The sequence below is a fragment of the Bombina bombina genome, chromosome 3 (assembly GCF_027579735.1).
Source record: "Bombina bombina isolate aBomBom1 chromosome 3, aBomBom1.pri, whole genome shotgun sequence".
In the NCBI taxonomy this organism is placed as follows: domain Eukaryota; kingdom Metazoa; phylum Chordata; class Amphibia; order Anura; family Bombinatoridae; genus Bombina; species Bombina bombina.
The window spans coordinates 198,226,662-198,244,123 of NC_069501.1; the positions used below are offsets into that span (position 1 = coordinate 198,226,662).

The 17,462-nt window shown below is 37.8% G+C and overlaps 1 protein-coding gene across 3 annotated transcripts in view; it reads right to left on the reverse strand.

Moving 5' to 3' along the window:
- ASB9 (ankyrin repeat and SOCS box containing 9) overlaps positions 1–17,462 on the reverse strand; it is an 82,706-nt gene that overhangs the window by 20,306 nt on the left and 44,938 nt on the right. For all 3 annotated transcript variants that reach the window (XM_053706069.1, XM_053706070.1, XM_053706071.1), the window contains 2 exons: positions 9,880–10,030; positions 3,153–3,287 (listed from right to left, as the gene is read on the reverse strand). In XM_053706069.1, the coding sequence (XP_053562044.1) occupies positions 3,153–3,287; positions 9,880–10,030 (286 nt within the window). The remainder of the gene's footprint in view (positions 1–3,152; positions 3,288–9,879; positions 10,031–17,462) is intronic.

The following is a 17,462-nucleotide window of genomic DNA, read 5'->3' on the forward strand; positions in this document are numbered from 1 at the left end:
ACTATACCCCCCCCCCAACATTACAACCCACCACCCACATACCCCTAATCTAACCCAAACCCCCCTTAAATAAACCTAACACTACCCCCCTGATGATCTTCCTACCTTGTCTTCACCATGCCAGGTTCACCGATCCGTCCTGGCTCCAAGATCTTCATCCAAGCCAAGCGGGGGCTAGACATCCACTGAAGAAGTCCAGAAGAGGGTCCAAAGTCTTCCTCCTATCCGGCAAGAAGAGGACATCCGGACCGGCAAACATCTTCTCCAAGCGGCATCTTCTATCTTCTTCCATCCGATGACGACCGGCTCCATCTTGAAGACCTCCAGCGCGGATCCATCCTCTTCTTCCGACGACTAGACGACGAATGACGGTTCCTTTAAGGGACGTCATCCAAGATGGCGTCCCTCGAATTCCGATTGGCTGATAGGATTCTATCAGCCAATCGGAATTAAGGTAGGAATTTTCTGATTGGCTGATGGAATCAGCCAATCAGAATCAAGTTCAATCCGATTGGCTGATCCAATCAGCCAATCAGATTGAGCTCGCATTCTATTGGCTGTTCCGATCAGCCAATAGAATGCGAGCTCAATCTGATTGGCTGATTGGATCAGCCAATCGGATTGAACTATATTCTGATTGGCTGATTCCATCAGCCAATCAGAAAATTCCTACCTTAATTCCGATTGGCTGATAGAATCCTATCAGCCAATCGGAATTCGAGGGACGCCATCTTGGATGACGTCCCTTAAAGGAACCGTCATTCGTCGTCTAGTCGTCGGAAGAAGAGGATGGATCCGCGCTGGAGGTCTTCAAGATGGAGCCGGTCGTCATCGGATGGAAGAAGATAGAAGATGCCGCTTGGAGAAGATGTTTGCCGGTCCGGATGTCCTCTTCTTGCCGGATAGGAGGAAGACTTTGGACCCTCTTCTGGACTTCTTCAGTGGATGTCTAGCCCCCGCTTGGCTTGGATGAAGATCTTGGAGCCAGGACGGATCGGTGAACCTGGCATGGTGAAGACAAGGTAGGAAGATCATCAGGGGGGTAGTGTTAGGTTTATTTAAGGGGGGTTTGGGTTAGATTAGGGGTATGTGGGTGGTGGGTTGTAATGTTGGGGGGGGGGTATAGTATGTTTTTTTTTACAGGCAAAAGAGCTGAAATTCTTGGGGCATGCCCCGCAAAGGGCCCTGTTCAGGGCTGGTAAGGTAAAAGAGCTTGTAATATTTGTATTTTAGAATAGGGTAGGGAATTTTTTATTTTGGGGGGCTTTGTTATTTTATTAGGGGGCTTAGAGTAGGTGTAATTAGTTTAAAATTGTTGTAATATTTTTCTTATGTTTGTAAATATTTTATTATTTTCTGTAACTTAGTTCTTTTTTATTTTTTGTACTTTAGATAGTTTATTTAATTTTATTTATTTGTAGCAATTGTGTTTAATTAATTTATTGATAGTGTATTGTTAGGTTAATTGTAGGTAATTGTAGGTAGTTTATTTAATTATTTTATTGATAGGGTAGTGTTAGGTTTAATTATATCTTAGGTTAGGATTTATTTTACAGGTAAATTTGTAATTATTTTAACTAGGTAACTATTAAATAGTTCTTAACTATTTAATAGCTATTGTACCTGGTTAAAATAATTACAAAGTTGCCTGTAAAATAAATATTAATCCTAAAATAGGTATAATATAATTATAATTTATATTGTAGCTATATTAGGATTTATTTTACAGGTAAGTATTTAGCTTTAAATAGGAATTATTTATTTAATAAGAGTTAATTTATTTCGTTAGATAAAAATTATATTTAACTTAGGGGGGTGTTAGTGTTAGGGTTAGACTTAGCTTTAGGGGTTAATACATTTATTAGAATAGCGGTGAGCTCCGGTCGGAAGATTAGGGGTTAATAATTGAAGGTAGGTGTCGGCGATGTTAGGGAGGGCAGATTAGGGGTTAATACTATTTATGATAGGGTTAGTGAGGCGGATTAGGGGTTAATAACTTTATTATAGTAGCGCTCAGGTCCGCTCGGCAGATTAGGGGTTAATAAGTGTAGGTAGGTGTCGGCGACGTTGTGGGGGGCAGATTAGGGGTTAATAAATATAACATAGGGGTCGGCGATGTTAGGGCAGCAGATTAGGGGTACATAGGGATAACGTAGGTGGCGGCGGTTTACGGAGCGGCAGATTAGGGGTTAAAAGTGTAATGCAGGGGTCAGCGATAGCGGGGGGCGGCAGATTAGGGGTTAATAAGTGTAAGGTTAGGGGTGTTTAGACTCGGGGTACATGTTAGGGTGTTAGGTGCAGACTTAGGAGGTGTTTCCCCATAGGAAACAATGGGGCTGCGTTAGGAGCTGAACGCTGCTTTTTTGCAGGTGTTAGGTTTTTTTTCAGCTCAAACAGCCCCATTGTTTCCTATGGGAGAATCGTGCACGAGCACGTTTTTGATGCCGGCCGCGTCCGTAAGCAACTCTGGTATCGAGAGTTGCATTTGCGGTAAAAATGCTCTACGCTCCTTTTTTGGAGCCTAACGCAGCATTTGTTTGAACTCTCGATACCAGAGTTAAATTTATGGTGCGGCCAGAAAAAAACCCGCGGAGCGTTAACAGCCCTTTTACCGCCGAACTCTAAATCTAGCCGTAAAAAAATTAAAGAGATTGACAAAATCACCAAAACCTTTTCTCAGTGATGGCAGAGACAAACTTTCCAATTCAACTGAAACAGATTGAAGATAGATTTAGCCATATGTAAAAAAAAGGTCTTTATTTATTATTTTTATTTACAGCACAGGCTCCGCAGCAAACAGACAAATTTGCTTGTAATCAGTCTCCAACATTTTTACTTGCCAAAGTAATTGTTGCTTGCTCCTTGATTTTTCTTCAAGCTGTAAAAGACTAAAAACAGCTATCGCAATAACCCATGTTATAACCCATATGATACCAACAGGGTAATAGACAACACCTAATAGACAACCCCTACTCTAACAGGATTGTTTGTGTAAGAGCAGAGGACAAGACTGCAGGACAGTTCGACATCAATCATATTTATCTATAGTGATGATAACTACAAACTAGCTTTAGGACATGGTGCATAATAATCTCCTTTAAATGTGGAAAATATTTCAGCAAGAAAGCAAATTATAGAACACTATTTCCTACCAAACTCAAGAAGCTTCTTAACAGTATCCACCTTTTGATTTTCACAGGCAAGATAAAGTGGTGTACCCAGGTGTTTTACATATTGCTGCACACTGACCCCAGCAGACGCAAGAGATTCCACGCAGGTTGTGTGTCCTAAAGGAAAACCATAAAAACAATTTTATAAATAATAAAACTCAATAAACGTAGCAATTTGTAACTTTATATCAAGTGTAGGTAATCTCTATTACATTAACGGTGCACAACCTTATGCCATTTTCAGATGATACAGGCACTGGGATCAATTCAAATCAGTTTCCAATTAATCATAAAATCATATTTGTCAGCTTGGGTGTTTTTTTATGGTTTCATAATCAATGACAGTAAGAATAGACCCAGATCGACTTGGAAACATTTTTACATTAGAAAAAAAATAACAGAAAAAATATAGTTAAATGAAAGAAATAAAAAAAATTATAAAAAAAATGGTATTGTATGTAAAACATGGCAGCTAAACCAATAATAGAAATTCATAAGATATGTGCAATATATTATGAGATATACTGTAATTGTGAAAAATTTTAAATTTTGAATAATACAAGACATTCTTCATTTACATAGTTTTAAATGTATTTTGAATTTAACTAATAGGAAAAATATCTGAAAAATGCTTGGAATTTAGAATGCTGCTCTTGCTGGCTAAAATATAGGACGAAACAGTAAGATGTAACACTGTATTACTTTCTATATTTGTCTATATTTGTAAATTTTATAAGAACAGACATCATCATTAAAGGGATATTAAACACTTTGAGATGGTAATATAAATTGATAAATTGCATATATAAAAAACCTCTGCAATATACTTTCATTATTTATTTTGTCACCTTTTCCTGTAATTCCATTTGAAATTGTGAGCATTTAAGTTCCTGTTAGAAATGGAAGTGCAGAGCACTGATATATTCAACAAAGCCATTGGCTGCACACTCTAGTGACCTATTTATAACTGTCCCAATTTGGCCACAGCAGAGAAGGTAACCTAAGTTACAACATGGCAGCTCCCATTGTTTTGTAGACACTTATATTCTCAGTAAAAAGCTAATGCAACATTTTAAATATATTAACATGTTATTCTCAGACTAATCTTTTCTTTGAATGCATCATTCTATCTAGCATTTATTTAGGGTTAGATTACAAGTGGAGCACTAATTTATCACGTGCACGTAAACAGGCAAATTAACCCGTTTACGAGCGCAAAGTAAATAACCAGCCATCACAAGTGAGATGAGATCTCTGGTTAATTTTCAAAATTCCCTCAAAATAATGTCTCCCACTTGCCCCCAAAAAGTGCAGCGTTGTTTTTTTAAAATGAAAAATATCTACCCTTTTAATTTTTTAAATAATAACTGCACAAAGCAGTTTTAAGGGCTGAAAGTGAGCGGATGTGGGGTGTTTAAAAAAAAAAGGGCACTGAAAAGTGCCTTTACATTGCGGTCTATAGGCTCTGTGATTTCACTGTTAATATATAGGTATATGATTATATACATATATATGTATGCGTTAATATGTGTACATACACATATAAACACATAAATATATATGTATATATTCATATATATATATGTATATTTTAAATGTGCTGCCCATTGCTGTGCGACTTAACCCGTTTGCTGCTCTAGGTTCTGTATTGTGTCTATCAGCATCAGAATGAGGCTCCCAATGGACGAGGTCATGTTCTCATTGCGCTCAACATTTACTGAGTGCAAATATCACACTCACGTAAGCGATATTTTGTGCTCTTCTTGTAATCTGTGCCCTTGGGGCCCGATCCGATATGCAGCGTCGCCCGCTAAAGCCGGCGACGCCAAATTTTGCGCGGGTTTGGTATCCTATATACGGCGTAACCTAGAAGTTACGCTCGTATATTTCTGCCTTCGGCCGTAGTTTTTTGGCCCATAGACAGGTATACCAAACCCGCGCAGTTTGGTATCCAATATACAGCGTAAGGATTTATGTGGCGAAAATGGAGAAAACTTACTCCATTTTCACCTTGCCAGAAAATGCAGACATAGTAAGCCTTACTCTGAGTATTGGAGCCCCGTAACTCCCTAAACTACCTGCAAAATAAAACCTAACACCTAACGCATGCAGAATGTCTATCTACCTGTCAAACGCAATCCCCCGCTGCAATCACTAATAAAGTGCTTAACCCCTAAACCGCCGCTCCCGGACCCCGCCGCCACCTACATTGAATGTCTAACCCCCTAATGTGATCCCCCTACACCGCCGCCACCTACATTATATATCTAACCCCCTAATGTGAGCCCTCTACACCGCCGTCACCTATATTATATATCTAACCCCCTAATGTGAGCCTTCTACACCGCCCCCACCTATATTATATATCTAACCCCCTAATGTGAGCCCTCTACACTGCCGCCACCTCAATTAAAATTATTAACCCCTAATGTAATCCCCCTACACCGCCGCCACCTCTATTAAAATTATTAACCCCTAATCTAATCCCCCTACACCGCCGCCACCTATAATAAATGTATTACCCCCTAAAATACTAAAGTGTCCCTACACTGCATTGCCCCAAAGTAATCAGCTCTATTACCAGCCCTTAAAAGGGCCTTTTGCGGGGCATTGCCCCAAAGTAATCAGCTCTTTTACCTGTAATCTGACCCCCCTACACCGCCGCCACCTATATTAAATATATTAACCCCTAATCTAACCCCCCTACACCGCCGCCACCTATATTAAATATATTAACCCCTAATCTAATCCCCCTACACCACCGCCACCTATATTAAATATATTAACCCCTAATCTGACCCGCCGCCACCTATATTAACTATATTAACCCTAATTATATTAGGGTTTATATAGTTAATATAGTTATTATATTATATATATTAACTATATTAACCCTAATTATATTTGGGTTAATATAGTTAATATAGTTATTATATTATATATATTAACTATATTAACCCTATCTAACCCTAACACCCCTAACTTAATTATTATTGCAATAAATCTAATTACACCTAATCTAAGCCCCCTAATTAAATAACAAAGCCCCCCAAAATAAAAAAATGTCCCTACCCTAAACTAAATTACAAAAAGTAATCAGCTCTATTACCAGCCCTTAAAAGGGCCTTTTGTGGGGCATTGCCCCAAAGTAATCAACTCTTTTACCTGTGGAAAAAAAGAACAACCCCCCTATTACAACCCACCACCCACACACCCTTACTCTAAAACCCACCCTATCCCCCCTTAAAAAACCTAAGTCTAACCCCCAAGTGGTCCTTACCTGTCCTGAAAACCGGCAGAGAAGGTCCTGTTCCAAGCGGAGAAGTCTTCTTCCAGGCGGCGACCTCTTCTTCTTCCAGGAACCAGCCGGCGCGGAGCGGAGGAGTTGAAGACCGATGACCGCGGAGCTGAAGACCGTCCTCTCTGGAACTGAAGACCTGCTATGCAGGAACTGAAGATCGGCGACGCTGGAACTGAAGACCGGAGCCATGGCATCCCTTGAATTCCTATTGGCTGATTTGAGCCTTCAAATTCAAATCAGCCAATCGGATGAGAGCTACTTTAATTCTATTGGCTGATTTGAATAGCCAATAGAATAAGAGCTACTGTAATTCTATTGGCTGATTAGAATAGCCAATAGAATTACAGTAGCTCTTATTCTATTGGCTATTCAAATCAGCCAATAGAATTAAAGTAGCTTTCATCCGATTGGCGGATTTGAATTTGAAGGCTCAAATCAGCCAATAGGAATTCAAGGGATGCCATTTTTAATCGTGTACCTTGAATTCCTATTCAGTGTACGGCGGCAATCGTATGAAGAGGATCCTCCATGCTCCATGGCTCCGGTCTTCAGTTCCAGCATCGCCGATCTTCAGTTCCTGCATCGCCTGTCTTCAGTTCCAGAGAGGACGGTCTTCAGCTCCGCGGTCATCGGTCTTCAACTCCTCCGCTCCGCGCCGGCTGGTTCCTGGAAGAAGAAGAGGTCGCCCCCTGGAAGAAGACTTCTCCGCCTGGAACAGGACCTTCTCCGCCGGTCTCCAGGACAGGTAAGGACCACTTGGGGGTTAGACTTAGGTTTTTTAAGGGGGGATAGGGTGGGTTTTAGAGTAGGGGTGTGTGGGTGGTGGGTTGTAATGGGGGGGTTGTTCTTTTTTCCACAGGTAAAAGAGCTGATTACTTTGGGGCAATGCCCTACAAAAGGCCCTTTTAAGGGCTGGTAATAGAGCTGATTACTTTTTGTAATTTAATTTAGGGTAGGGACATTTTTTTATTTTGGGGGGTTTTGTTATTTTATTAGGTGGCTTAGATTAGGTGTAATTAGCTTAAAATTCTTGTAATCTTTTTTATTTTTTGTAATTTAGTGTTTGTTTGTTTTTGTAATATAGTTTAGTGTATTTAATTATATTTTAGTTTAGATAATTTTAGTTTATTTAATTAATTTATTGATAGTGTTAGGTTAGAATTTATTTTACAGGTAAATTGGTAATTATTTTAACTAAGTAGCTATTAAATAGTTATTAACTATTTAATAGCTATTGTACCTAGTTAAAATAATTACCAAGTTACCTGTAAAATAAATATAAACCCTAAAATAGCTACAATGTAATTATTAATGATATTGTAGCTATCTTAGGGTTTATTTTATAGGTAAGTATTTAGTTTTAAATAGGAATATTTTAGTTAATAGTATTAATATTATTTAGATTTATTGCAATAATAATTAAGTTAGGGGTGTTAGGGTTAGATAGGGTTAATATAGTTAATATATATAATATAATAACTATATTAACTATATTAACCCTAATATAATTAGGGTTAATATAGTTAATATAGGTGGCGGCGGTGTAGGAGGGTCAGATTAGGGGTTAATATATTTAATATAGGTGGCGGCGGTGTAGGGGGATTAGATTAGGGGTTAATATATTTAATATAGGTGGCGGCGGTGTAGGGGGGGTTAGATTACAGGTAAAAGAGCTGATTACTTTGGGGCAATGTCCAGCAAAAGGCCCTTTTAAGGGTTGGTAATAGAGCTGATTACTTTGGGGCAATGCAGTGTAGGGACACTTTAGTATTTTAGGGGGTAATACATTTATTATAGGTGGCGGCGGTGTAGGGGGATTAGATTAGGGGTTAATAATTTTAATAGAGGTGGCGGCAGTGTAGGGGGATTAGATGAGGGGTTAATACATTTAATATAGGTGGCGGCGGTGTAGGGGAAATAGATTAGGGGTTCATAATTTTAATATAGGTGGCGGCGGTGTAAGGGGGTCAGATTAGGGGGTAGTACATATAATGTAGGTGGTGGCGGGGTAGGGGGCTCACATTAGGGGTTAATATAGTTGAAATAGGTGGCGGCGGTGTAGGGGAATCATTTTAGGGGGTAATATAGTTAATGTAGCAGGTGGCGGGGTAGGGGGCTCACATTAGGGGGTAATATAGTTAAAATAGGTGGTCGGCGGTGTAGGGGGATCATATTAGGGGGTAATATAGTTAATGTAGCTGGCGGCGGGGTCCGGGAGTGGCGGTTTAGGGGTTAATATACTTATTGTTAGGAGTGAGAGGGGGGATTGCGGGTAGAGGGGTATACGTGTCGGGCTATGTTTGGGAGGCGTGTTAGACAGTAACGGGAGATTTAGTAGTTTAGTCAGTTTTTTTATGCGGCGCCAGTTTCTAAAGTGCCGTAAGTCACTGGCGACTCCAGAAATTTGTACTTACACAGATTTCGGGACATCACTAGTTTGTCAGACTTACGGCACTTTAGCAACTGCCGGCGCCGTATATGAGATAGCTCAATGTGCGAGCTGAAACTACGGGTGGCGCAGGTTTCCACGCTTGCGCCGAAACCTGCGCCGTATATCGGATCGCGCCCTTGGTGTTTAATGTCTCTTTGAGGGCAGACATAACAGATTTGTTGCCCTTAATATTTGACTATTATAAGTCTATGAAGCAACAATGTTCAAGTAATAAGGAAATGACAAAACATTTTGAAACAGAGAATTTCTAATATAACTTGTAAAATATATAGATCTTTGCCAAACCTCTCTGATTTACTAATAACCCTAAAGCCCCCTAGGTTGATTAACACGGAAACTAACTTGGCAACCTTTCAGTCTAACCAATTTGATATTATTTTATGTAGCCCATTCACTAAATATGGAGAAATCAGTGAGCGATAGCAAAAATAAGTAATTCTGAGCATGTTCAAATGAACTAATTAGTGAAATAATCCCTAAGCATTAGTGTGAGGTAATTTCTAGCATCATCACATTATACTTTTATTATTTCCAGAATCCCAAGGGAAATTATTTGTGCAAGATAAGCCTTTGCTAAAATTGTGTAAGCTCCAAAGATTAATTTAGTTTGTTGACTTAAGCTGTTTTTTTTAGCTTTATCTCTTGCAAATTTTCATTTTTCTAAACATGTTTTCACTTTCTGCCCTTGAAATTCGTTAGTGATCAACGCTATCATTGTTTTTTTATAATAAAAACAAATATGAGACTCAATGAATATTGCTATTTGCCAGAAGAGTTCAATTAGTGATAACAATAGATAATCCCTTCTGTTGTGTAGTTAGCATGCACTTCACATTATACAGCGACCAAAAGCCATTTTTTCATGTCAACACAGTCACTAAACTGAACGCCTCAGCTGCTCTCTAATTGTTGCAATATCGAAGACTTATAGATATTTATTTTGATGACTAATTTACCTCGTTTAGCTGCTTCATGGATTGGGGAGGCTACATCACATTTTGCATGAGGGCTGGCTCCATGTTCTAGGAGTAAATTAACACAGGTCACATTGCCGCTGACACATGCATTAAACATGGGCGTTTGCCAGTCAATGTTAGGAATATTGACCTGAAAGAAATAGAAGTAAAGGCCGATGCTTACAAATACTTTAATGTTACAAATACATGTCTTTATGACCAAAAATATTACAGATAAGTCATTGATTTACTAAATTAATACAAAAATTAGGGCAAAGGGGAAATAATCTGTTGTTTGGTGAGAGAAGGCCAGATTCGACTACCAGGACATCTGGAAATTTTCCAGTGGGCCGCAGCAGCTGGGACTGGCCGACTACAATTTAAAGTGGTGGTGTTGTTGGTGTAGAGATGCAGAGATTCTCTTCTCCTCTGATCCAGATCTCTGATCTAGACCATGTACCATTTAGTAGCCCTCCTTTGAATGATTATTAATATCTAGTCAAGACAGAAGAACACACTGTTTTGAGTGTCTGCTTCAAATCACACTGTAGATAACCATATTCCCACTATAAAGGGGAGTCATGGATGAAACTGGGTTGTAGGGTGCTATATTAGAGAAAAGTGGGGCGTGAACATTCTACGGACCCAATTTAAAATATGGATGGCCTTCCAATTTTTCCATGTCTTAGTAACCATGGTTACTGATCACCTGATTATTTCGCCTGTGCTCTAGTTCATATCATGAAAATCTGTTCCGTTAGTGTGCCCTGAAGACTGGATTTGAGAAACACTGTCTTAACATGTACAGTTCAGGCTGAAGCGAGATACAAAGAAATAAAATAGGAATCTTTAATTACATGAAGTTAGGGAAAACTATTTTTTATGATAAGAGGAATTCTAGTACAAGATTAAAATCACATTAGAGTATAGAATGTCCAGAAATATCTCCTTATAGAAATGGTGGTTGATGAATGTAAACTAATTTTAGTATATATGGTGAGAATAAATACTGCAATAGATTTCATTTATGAGTTCTATAGTGATCCCTGACATTACAATAAAAATACCATTAAAGTGAACGGAGAAAAGGAAAAAAACAAAGGCTACATATTTAAAGGGACATGCTACCCATACGCTAAATCACTTGAAAGTGATAAAGGAAAAAAGTAGACATGTGCGGTTCGTTTCGGATTAATTCGGAAATTCTGTAAATTCGGTAAATTCGGAGATTCGGATCGATTCGGATTTCCGAATTAAAATACTTCCGAATCTACCAAATGAATCCGAAATAGCTGCCGTATCTCCGAATAAATCCGAATTAGCTCGTTAAAATTCGGCATTTCCCCATAGGAAACAATGGGAGTTTCGGCTGAAAAAAAAATAACACCGCAGCCCCATTGTTTCCTATGGGGAAACACTAAGTCTGCACACCTAACACCCTAACATGTATCCCGAGTCTCTAAACACCCCTAATCTAACACTTATTAACCCCTAATCTGCCGCCCCCACTATCGCTGACACCTGCATTATTTTATTAACCCCTAATCTGCCGACCGAATATCGCCGCCACCTACATTATAACTATTAACCCCTAATCTGCTGTCCCTAACACCGCGACCCCTACATTATAGTTATTAACCCCTAATCTGCCCCCCCAACGTCGCCGCAATCTAACTACAAGTATTAACCCCTAATCTGCCGACCCGATATCGCCGTCACCTACATTATAACTATTAACCCCTAATCTGCTGTCCCTAACACCGCCGACCCCTACATTATAGTTATTAACCCCTAATCTGCCTCCCCCAACGTCGCCGCAATCTAACTACAAGTATTAACCCCTAATCTGCCGACCGAATATCGCCGCCGCCTACATTATAGCTATTAACCCCTAATCTGCTGTCCCTAACACCGCCGACCCCTACATTATAGTTATTAACCCCTAATCTGCCCCCCCCAACGTCGCCACAATCTAACTACAAGTATTAACCCCTAATCTGCCGACCGCAAATCGCCGCCACTATAATAAATGTATTAACCCCTAAACCGCCGCACTCCCGCCTCGCAAACACTATAATACATTTTATTAACCCCTAATCTGCCCTCCCTAACATCGCCGCCACCTACCTACAATTATTAACCCCTAATCTCCCGCCCCCAACGTCGCCGCTACTATAATAAGGTTTTTAACCCCTAAACCTAAGTCTAACCCTAACACTAACACCCCCTAACTTAAATATAATTTAAATAAAACGAAATAAGTTTACTATAGTTAAATAAATGAATCCTATTTAAAACTAAAGACTTACCTGTAAAATAAACCCTAATATAGCTACAATATAACTAATAGTTACATTGTAGCTATTTTAGGATTTATTTTTATTTTACAGGCAACTTTGTATTTATTTTAACTAGGTACAATAGTTATTAAATAGTTAATAACTATTTAATAACTACCTAGCTAAAATAAATACAAATTTACCTGTAAAATAAATCCTAACCTAAGTTACAATTACACCTAACACTACACTATCATTAAATTAACTAAATAAATGAATCATATTTAAAATAAAATACTTACCTGTAAAATAAACCCTAAGATAGCTGCAATATAACTAATAGTTACATTGTAGCTATTTTAGCATTTATATTTATTTTACAGGCAACTTTGTATTTATTTTAACTAGGTACAATAGCTATTAAATAGTTATTGACTAATTAATAGCTACCTAGTTAAAATAATTACAAAATAACCTGTAAAATAAATCCTAACCTAAGTTACAATAAAACCTAACACTACACTATCATTAAATAAATTAACTACAAGTACCTACAATTATCTACAATTAAATAAACTAAAGTACAAAACCCCCCCACTAAATTACAAAAAATAAAAAAACACTAAATTACAAAAAATAAAAAAATATTACAAGAATTTTAAACTAATTACCCCTAATCTAAGCCCCCTAATAAAATAACAAAGCCCCCCAAAATAAAAAAAATGCCCTACCCTATACTAAATTACAAAAGTTAACAGCTCTATTACCTTACCAGCCCTGAACAGGGCCCTTTGCGGGGCATGCCCCAAAGAAAACAGCTCTTTTGCCTGTAAAAAAAAAAACACAATCCCCCCCCACATTACAACCCACCACCCACATACCCCTACTCTAACCCAAACCCCCCTTAAATAAACCTAACACTACCCCCCTGAAGATCTCCCTACCTTGAGTCGTGTTCACCCAGCCGGGCCAAAGTCTTCATCCGATGGGGCAGAAGAGGACATCCAGACCGGCAGAAGTCTTCATCCAAGCGGGGCAAGAAGAGGTCTTCCATCCATCATACAAGTACCAAAATACAAACAAACACTAAATTACCAAAAATAATAAAATATTACAATAATTTTAAACTAATTACACCTAATCTAAGCCCCCTACTAGCTATTAATATAGCTTCAATATAACTAATAGTTACATTGTAGCTATTTTAGGATTTATATGTATTTTACAGGCAACTTTGTATTTATTTTAACTAGGTACAATAGTTATTAAATAGTTAATAACTATTTAATAACTACCTAGCTAAAATAAATACAAATTTACCTGTAAAATAAATCATAACCTAAGTTACAATTACACCTAACACTACACTATCATTAAATTAACTAAATAAATGAATCCTATATAAAACTAAAGACTTACCTGTAAAATAAACCCTAATATAGCTGCAATATAACTAATAGTTACATTGTAGCTATTTTAGCATTTATATTTATTGTACAGGCAACTTTGTATTCATTTTAACTAGGTTCAATAGCTATTAAATAGATATTGACTATTTAATAGCTACCTAGTTAAAATAATTACAAAATTACCTGTAAAATAAATCCTAACCTAAGTTACAATTAAACCTAACACTACACTATCATTAAATAAATTAACTACAAGTACCTACAATTAAATACAATTAAAAAAACTAAACTAAAGTACAACCCCCCCCACTAAATTACAAAAAATAAAAAAATATTACAAGAATTTTAAACTAATTACACCTAATCTAAGCCCCCTAATAAAATAACAAAGCCCCCCAAAATAAAAAAATGCCCTAACCTATACTAAATTACAAAAGTTAACAGCTCTATTACCTTACCAGCCCTGAACAGGGCCCTTTGCGGGGCATGCCCCAAAGAAAACAGCTCTTTTGCCTGTAAAAAAAAAACACAATCCCCCCCCCCACATTACAACCCACCACCCACATACCCCTACTCTAACCCAAACCCCCCTTAAATAAACCTAACACTACCCCCCTGAAGATCTCCCTACCTTGAGTCGTGTTCACCCAGCCGGGCCGAAGTCTTCATCCGATGGGGCAGAAGAGGACATCCAGACCGGCAGAAGTCTTCATCCAAGCGGGGCAAGAAGAGGTCTTCCATCCATCAGAAAAGTACAAAAAAACAAACAAACACTAAATTAGCAAAAATAATAAAATATTACAATAATTTTAAACTAATTACACCTAATCTAAGCCACCTACTAGCTATTAATATAGCTACAATATAACTAATAGTTACATTGTAGCTATTTTAGGATTTATATTTATTTTACAGGCAACTTTGTATTTATTTTAACTAGGTACAATAGCTATTAAATAGTTAATAACTATTTAATAACTACCTAGCTAAAATAAATACAAATTTACCTGTAAAATAAACCCTAACCTAAGTTACAATTACACCTAACACTACACTGTCATTAAATTAACTAAATAAATTAATCCTATATAAAACTAAATACTTACCTGTAAAATAAACCCTAATATAGCTACAATATAACTAATAGTTACATTGTAGCTATTTTAGCATTTATATTTATTTTACAGGCAACTTTGTATTTATTTTAACTAGGTACAATAGCTATTAAATAGATATTTACTGTTTAATAGCTACCTAGTTAAAATAATTACAAAATTACCTGTAAAATAAATCCTAACCTAAGTTACTATTAAACCTAACACTACACTATCATTAAATAAATTAACTACAAGTACCTACAATTAAATACAATGAAATAAACTAAACTAAAGTACAAAAAAACAAACACTAAATTACAAAAAATAAAAAAAATTACAAGAATTTTAAACTAATTACACCTAATCTAAGCCCCCTAATAAAATAACAAAGCCCCCCAAAATAAAAAAATGCCCTACCCTATACTAAATTACAAAAGTAATCAGCTCTATTACCTTACCAGCCCTTAAAAGGGCCTTTTGCGGGGGCATGCCCCAAAGAAAACAGCTCTTTTGCCTGTAAAAAAAAACACAATACCCCCCCCCACATTACAACCCACCACCCACATACCCCTACTCTAACCCAAACCCCCCTTAAATAAACCTAACACTACCCCCCTGAAGATCTCTCTACCGTGTCTTCACCCAGCGGGCCGAAGTCTTCATCCGATCGGGCAGAAGAGGACATCCAGACCGGCAGAAGTCTTCATCCAAGCGGGGCAAGAAGAGGTCTTCCATCCATCAGAAGTCTTGATCCAGGCGGCATCTTCTCTGTTCATCCATCCGGAGCAGAGCGGCAGCATCCTGAAGACATCCCACGCAGAGCATCCTCTTCTTTCTTGATCCGACGACTAGGTGACTGTACCTTTAAGTGACGTCATCCAAGATGGCGTCCCTTGAATTCCGATTGGCTGATAGGATTCTATCAGCCAATCGGAATTAAGGTAGGAAAAATCTGATTGGCTGATTCAATCAGCCAATCAGATTCAAGTTCAATCCGATTGGCTGATGGAATCAGCCAATCAGATTGACCTCGCATTCTATTGGCTGTTCCGATTTTTCCTACCTTAATTCCGATTGGCTGATAGAATCCTATCAGCCAATCGGAATTCAAGGGACGCCATCTTGGATGATGTCACTTAAAGGTACAGTCACCTAGTCGTCGGATCAAGAAAGAAGAGGATGCTCTGCGTGGGATGTCTTCAGGATGCTGCCGCTCCGCTCCGGATGGATGAACAGAGAAGATGCCGCCTGGATCAAGACTTCTGATGGATGGAAGACCTCTTCTTGCCCCGCTTGGATGAAGACTTCTGCCGGTCTGGATGTCCTCTTCTGCCCGATCGGATGAAGACTTCGGCCCGCTGGGTGAAGACACGGTAGAGAGATCTTCAGGGGGGTAGTGTTAGGTTTATTTAAGGGGGGTTTGGGTTAGAGTAGGGGTATGTGGGTGGTGGGTTGTAATGTGGGGGGGGGTATTGTGTTTTTTTTTACAGGCAAAAGAGCTGTTTTCTTTGGGGCATGCCCCGCAAAAGGCCCTGTTCAGGGCTGGTAAGGTAATAGAGCTGATTACTTTTGTAATTTAGTATAGGGTAGGGCATTTTTTTATTTTGGGGGGCTTTGTTATTTTATTAGGGGGCTTAGATTAGGTGTAATTAGTTTAAAATTCTTGTAATTTTTTTTATTTTTTGTAATTTAGTGTTTGTTTTTTTGTACTTTAGTTTAGTTTATTTCATTGTATTTAATTGTAGGTACTTGTAGTTAATTTATTTAATGATAGTGTAGTGTTAGGTTTAATAGTAACTTAGGTTAGGATTTATTTTACAGGTAATTTTGTAATTATTTTAACTAGGTAGCTATTAAACAGTAAATATCTATTTAATAGCTATTGTACCTAGTTAAAATAAATACAAAGTTGCCTGTAAAATAAATATAAATGCTAAAATAGCTACAATGTAACTATTAGTTATATTGTAGCTATATTAGGGTTTATTTTACAGGTAAGTATTTAGTTTTATATAGGATTAATTTATTTAGTTAATTTAATGACAGTGTAGTGTTAGGTGTAATTGTAACTTAGGTTAGGGTTTATTTTACAGGTAAATTTGTATTTATTTTAGCTAGGTAGTTATTAAATAGTTATTAACTATTTAATAGCTATTGTACCTAGTTAAAATAAATACAAAGTTGCCTGTAAAATAAATATAAATCCTAAAATAGCTACAATGTAACTATTAGTTATATTGTAGCTATATTAATAGCTAGTAGGGGGCTTAGATTAGGTGTAATTAGTTTAAAATTATTGTAATATTTTATTATTCTTGCTAATTTAGTGTTTGTTTGTTTTTTTGTACTTTTCTGATGGATGGAAGACCTCTTCTTGCCCCGCTTGGATGAAGACTTCTGCCGGTCTGGATGTCCTCTTCTGCCCCATCGGATGAAGACTTCGGCCCGGCTGGGTGAACACGACTCAAGGTAGGGAGATCTTCAGGGGGGTAGTGTTAGGTTTATTTAAGGGGGGTTTGGGTTAGAGTAGGGGTATGTGGGTGGTGGGTTGTAATGTGGGGGGGGGGGGTATTGTGTTTTTTTTTACAGGCAAAAGAGCTGTTTTCTTTGGGGCATGCCCCGCAAAAGGCCCTGTTCAGGGCTGGTAAGGTAATAGAGCTGTTAACTTTTGTAATTTAGTATAGGGTAGGGCATTTTTTTTTATTTTGGGGGGCTTTGTTATTTTATTAGGGGGCTTAGATTAGGTGTAATTAGTTTAAAATTCTTGTAATATTTTTTTATTTTTTGTAATTTAGTGG